Here is a 6,453-nt window from a genome sequence, read left to right on the forward strand (position 1 = left end):
TAGCCTTGTATATAACAGAAAAGGCTTGGAGAGAAATAAATGTCTATCAATAGGCCAATGGTTAAATTATGTATATATAATGAAACAGTACACAAGTCTTAAAAAAAAAAAAAAAGCTTTATATATTGCTATGAAATAATCTTCAAGATAAATTGTTAAGTGAAAAAAGTCAAGTCTGATTAGTATGCTATATTTTTGGAAAAGAGGAAGAAAAGGAAAGAAAGATGTATAGAAGTTAGCTATTTACGTAAAAAAAAAAAAAAAAAGTCTTTGATTCACTTGAGGGGATAAGAACCATACACTTGAAAGAGAAAAATGTGTAATATATCATTTTACATTTACTTTTCACATTCTGAACTATGTGGCTATATACCTGTTTAAAAAACTTTTTAAAACAAAGCACAGTATAATAAAGAAGAAACATACCAATACAACATTCAGCATAGAAGGCTAGACTATATAAATGAAAATAACATGAAAAGGTCTATTAACCCAAGAACGTGTTGTGAAGAACCTCCAACTAACTCTGATTTCCTTCAGGTCGACTAGTAACATATTAAGACATAGACTCTGAAGCCAGATTTCATAGGCCATACTCAGCTTATCCATACCTTGGTCTCGTCTATAAAATGGAAATGATGATAGAATTTAACCTCACAAAGGAGAAAATGTACTTAGAGCACATAATTAGGAAGGACTCAATAAATGTGAGTGGTTAGTATTACCTGTGCTGCAGCCCAAATGCAGTCAATATGCTGAGTACTGAGTCGACCTTCTGCTGCCAAAAAATTCAAAATAACTTGGCACTGTTTGATAATCTGGAAAAGAAAAACTTAGTAGAGTTATTTTTAAAAATATTCATCTTGCTTAATAGAGCAGAAAAGCCATGTAATCAACAAACCTCAATATGTAAATTTGGTCCAAATATATGCTCCACCACATTGTTGCTAATAAGCCAGTCTGCAAGTTCTTTTGCGATGGACCTAAAGAAAAATAATGAAAGCAGTTACTACATTAAGGAAAAAAGGGGGGGTGAGAGGTGGGGGGAGTGGCAATCTTGGAACTATTACTATTATCCTTTCACATGTGTATAAGACAGAATCAACTGAAAACACAATTTGTTCAACAAAACAAGTGATTTTATACAATTAATTGTTCATTGCATTACTAACTCTAACAAAAGAAAAGAAATTCTAACATTCTGTGTTTTGAAATAAGCAGTAACCAACTAAAAACTAAGGATAACAATTTCAAACAGGTACAAAGATAAGAATAACAAGTGGAAAACCTATTTAGCGATAGATTTTCCTAATCAAGAATTTTGCAATCCCACAGGAAAGATTTCCTGATATGCCCTCTATGGTGAGACAGTATCAGATAAGTAGGTTACAAAAAGGATCAAAAAGGGAAGAAATATATCAAAACAGACTGCAGGTCTCCTGCCTGATAACAACAAATATTTCATTTAGCTGATCTTTAAAATACCAATGGGCTAATCACAGCAATTTAATTATATTTACAAACATCTTATCCTTCATCTTTTTAAGTATAATCTTTTTATCTTATAAGAGCATTGAGTGGAGTCCCAGGGCAGTGCAGTTAACATGCTTAGTTGCTAACTGAAAGGTTAGAGGTTCAAGTCCACCCAGAGGCACCATGGAAGAAAGACATGGGCAGGAGTGCATGGAGGGAAGGACACAGGAAGAGGTAACTATGGGGAGTAAGTGGGAAGGGAGCTATTGCATTGTGAGAAATTGCAGTCAATATCATGAGACAAAAGTGTATGTGAGCTGCAGTATGGAAAGTGAATATGCTCTGTAAACTTTCACCCAAATCAAAATAAAAATTAAAAAAAAAATTTCACTTAAATTATAAAGTCAAATATAATTGCTGTAAGATTATTAACCGTTGGTTTAGTCAAAAATGAAGTACTATTATAAATGCTAATTACATGCAATGAATTCTAAAAGAAGCACAATTCAGTGACAAATGAAAATAGTTCACTAAAAAGTTCTTTTAATTATGATGATTCCATTTATACTATTAAAGTTCAGTAAGACAGAATGCCCTAAAATATGGAATGTTTGATTAGTACTTTATTAATTTTGACTTTCTAGTTGCTCCTGATAGACACCTGAGAGTATTTCCTTTTTACTGAAAAGGGCATCTGAAATTAAATTAAAATAAAAATAATTATATTACAAGTGCATTCATTTGAAGGTGGATGAAAAGATTCAAGTAAAATTAAAGAGACAAATACATAGATATCCTGTGGTCATGAATTGGAAGACTTAATTTTGTTAAGACAATACTATTCAAAGTAATGTAAAGATTGAACGAAATATGTACCAATATGCCAACCACACTTTTTGCAGAAATCCAAAAACCCATTCTAAAATTCATACGGAATTTCAAGGGATCCTGAATAGACAAAATATTCTTAAAAAGAAAAAAAAAAAAAAAGCGGGGACTGACACTATAAAGCTACACTAAATCAAAACAGCGTGGTACTGGCATAAAGATAGCCATACAGACCAACAGAACAGAAGTGAAAGCCTAGAAATAAATGCTTGCATCGATGATTATGATTTTTTGACAAAGGTGTCATACACCATATATATACATTACACCATATATAAAATATAATTATTAACTTAAAATAAATCAAGGCCCTAAACATAAGAGCTGAAATTATAATACTTTAAGAAGAAAACACAGGGGAAAATCTTGGATTTGACAATAGCATCTCAGACACGACACTAAAAGCACAGGCAATAACAACAACAAAATAGATATATTTGACTTCGACAAAATTAAAAGCAATCTCACTCTCAGGTATGTTGTTTGTTGTTATGTGCCATCGAGTCGGACTTGATTCATAGTGACCCCCTCCTTGGGTTTCCAAGGCAGTATCACTACGGAAGTAGATTGCCCAACCTTCCTTCCGAGGAGTGGCTGGTGGGTTTCAACTGCCAGCCTTCTAGTTAGCAGTCTATACCCCAAGAATTGGGTTGCAGAGTACAATATCAACACACAAAAACCAGTTGAGTTTCTAAACACCAGCAACAAACAAGCTGAAGAAGAAATTAAGAAAACAATTCCATTTAGAATAGCATATAAAGAAATAAAATACGTAAGAATAAATTTAACCAGGGAGGTAAAACTTGTACACTGAAAACTATAAAAGAATGTTGAAAGAAATTAAAGACCTAAATGAATGGAAAAACACTCCACGTCCATGGACTGAAAGACCTAGTATTATAAAGATGTCAATGCTACTCAAAGTGTGTACATAGTCAACACAATCCCTGTCAAAACTGCAACAGCCATTTTTACAGATATGGCAAAGCTGATCCTCAAAATCATATAAAATGGCAAGAAGCCCAAATAGCCAAAAAAAATCTTAAAAAAGAAGAACAAAGTAGGACGATTGACATGTCTCTGTTTCAAAATGTACTACAAAGCTACTGTAATTAATACAGTCCATAATCAATACAGTGTTGTACTGGTATATTAATAGACATACACACCAAAATAAACAGTGTCAGAAATAAACCCATACATCTATGGCCAATTCATTTTTACCATGGGTGCCAGGTCCACCCAATGGGGAAAACAGTTTCTTCAACAACTTGTGATGGGTAAACTAGATCTACACATGGAAAAAAAAAAAGGTGGACCCATGGCTCATATCATCTATAAAAATTAACTCAAAATGGGTCAATGACCTAAATGTAAGAATTAAAACCATAAAAGTCTTAGATGAAAATATCTGGGTAAAGTTTTTTGGTAAGATTCATAGATACGATAACAAAACTACAAGCAACAAATAAAAATAAACTAGACTTCAACAAAACTAAAAACTTTTATGTAATTTATGTAAAGGACACTACCAAAGGAGTGAAAAGACAATCCATGGAATAGGAGATAATATTTGCAAATAATATATCCCAGAAAGGTTTAATATCAGAATGTATAAAGAACTCCTACAACTCAACAACAAAAAGACAAACAACACAATTTTAAAATATGCAAATGTCTCCAAAAAAAGATACATAAATAACAAATACGTACATAAAAGCATGCTTAATGTCATTAGTACTCAGGAAAATGCAAGTCAAAACTACAATGATGTACCAATTTATTATACCCACTGTGATAGCTATCCCCCCCCCCAAAAAAAAGGAAAGTAAGTGTTGCCAAGTGTTATGGATTAAATTGTGCTGCCACTAAGTATGTATTGGAGTTCTGACCCCAATCTTTGTGGATGTAATCATATTTGTAAACAGGGTTTTAATGTTAATATGATGACATCAGCATAAGCGGTGCCCTAAACCTAAACACTTGTACTGAGCAACACAGGTACAGAAACAAGTAAGCACTAAAGGGAGGAAATAGATGCCACAGGACTGCTAGCTACTAGAAGCTGAAATTAACAAAAAGGGATCTCCTCCAAGAGGAACACTTTTAAAATGTGAAAGAACAAATATATTCTTTAAAGTTACTGGCACTCAGTTTCTGTTACAGCAGCACTAAGAAACTAAGATAGTAAGGTTGTGGAAAAACAGAAACCCTCATTCACTGCTGGTAAGAATATAAATGTTCATTGACACATTTATTCAAGAGAGCCAAAAGATGGAAACAACTCAGTGCCAAAAAACAGATGTGCATAAACAAAATGTGGTATAGCTCATACAATGGAATATTTATTATTCTAAATTCTGATACATGCTGTTACATGGATGAACCTTGAAAACATTAGGCTGAGTGAATATATCAGATACAAAAATGGTGTATGATCTTACTTATATGAGAGATCTAGAATAGGCAACAGCAGAGACAAAGGTTATTTAGTGGTTACCAGTGGCTGAGGGAGGGATCATGGGAAATTTGCACCTATAGAAGGTAAAAGCCAAAGTAGACTTAAAATTGTTTGAGTTTTAAAAAGCATTCACCACAGATTCTAGGGCTCATCACATTTACATATAACCTCTGGCCAATCACTTGCTTACCACTAACTATGTTAACTCAAGAGTGACTTCTAGCAAGCCAGGCTAAAAAACAAATTTGAAAGGGGGGAAAAAAAAGTGCTGAACCGAGATATCAGTATTCAAACATCATGAGAGAGACTGACTCCATAAATTAATCCAGGTAAATTCCTAAACAAACAAACAAACAGCAATGACAACCACCCTGGGAAGAAGGAATCATAATCCAAAGTAGATACACTATTTGTCCATTTTCCACCGAAAAATTTCTGAGACATGGAAAGACACAGGAAAGTGTATCCATACTCAAGAAAAAGAATAAAGCTGTCAATAGAAAAAATCTAAAGAGCACCAATGGATTTAATATACAAAGACATCAAAGGAGCTATTATAAATAGTTCAAAGAACAAAAAGGAAACTATGTTTAAAATGTGACACTGATTTATACAGAGAATATTAATTGAAAAATAGAAATTAAAATAAAAATGAAAATTCTGGAGTTGAAAGTACAGTAACTAAAATTAAAAATTCATTGGCGGGTCTCTGCAGCAGGTTTTAGGTTGCAGTGTAATCAATTAACCTGAAAATGAATCAAGACAGAAATAATAAAAAATGAGGGAAAATGAATTCGTTTCAAGAGACCAGTGGGACACATATTAACAGTAATAATATGCATATAATGAGAGTACCAGAAGCCAAGGGGATAGAAAAGCATTTTTTAAGACATAATGGCCAAATACTTTCCAAATCTGATGAAAAACATAGTGTCTAAGGAATCTGACTACTAACCAAAAGGCTGACAGTTCAAACCCACCAGCAACTTCTTGGAAGGAAGGTTGGGCAATCTACTTCCGTAATGATACTGCCTCGGAAACCCAAGGAGAGGTCGCTATGAGTCAGGTCTAAGTCGACAGGAATACTCAAAAAAGAAAAAAAAAAAAAAAAATCCAGTAACTCCACCAAACTTCAAATAGGATAAAAGAGATCTACACCTAACTAGACACATTTAATCAAATTTTTAAAGACAATGAGAAATTCTTAAAAGCAGCAAGAGAATAACTAATATGTATATCATATCCATGTTTTGCTAGAATCAAGTTAGTATTAATCTGAAGTAGATATTCATAAGTTAAGTTACATATTATAACCCCTCAAGCAATCCCTAAGAATAAAATTCAAAATAGAAGATTAAGAAAAAAATGGAATTACAATACACTATATAAAGAGAGAAAACAATCAAAGTTGTCAATGAACTGAATCTACTTGGATCAACAATCAACATCCATGGTAACAGTAGTCAAGAAATCAAATGATGGAGTTCCGGCAAGACGGTGGACTAGGCAGAAGGATTGCACAGACCCTCTTCAACAAAGAAAAGGGAAACCAATTAACACAGACACAGAAGATCATCTTGGACCCCTGAGCCTTGAAGGGAAGGATACAGAATTGGACTAAACCCCAATTA

General features: G+C 33.3%; 1 protein-coding gene across 1 annotated transcript in view; it reads right to left on the reverse strand.

The window, feature by feature from the left end:
- The window catches only part of USP34 (ubiquitin specific peptidase 34), a 312,910-nt gene that overhangs the window by 200,045 nt on the left and 106,412 nt on the right, over positions 1 to 6,453 (reverse strand). The window contains exons 9-10 of the mRNA XM_042780562.1: positions 902 to 983; positions 726 to 818 (exon numbers count right to left, since the gene is read on the reverse strand). Coding sequence (XP_042636496.1) covers positions 726 to 818; positions 902 to 983 — 175 coding nt within the window. The remainder of the gene's footprint in view (positions 1 to 725; positions 819 to 901; positions 984 to 6,453) is intronic.

Source organism: Orycteropus afer, unplaced genomic scaffold (assembly GCF_000298275.1).
Source record: "Orycteropus afer afer isolate SDZICR_OR568_19922 unplaced genomic scaffold, OryAfe1.0 scaffold00046, whole genome shotgun sequence".
Lineage (NCBI taxonomy): Eukaryota > Metazoa > Chordata > Mammalia > Tubulidentata > Orycteropodidae > Orycteropus > Orycteropus afer.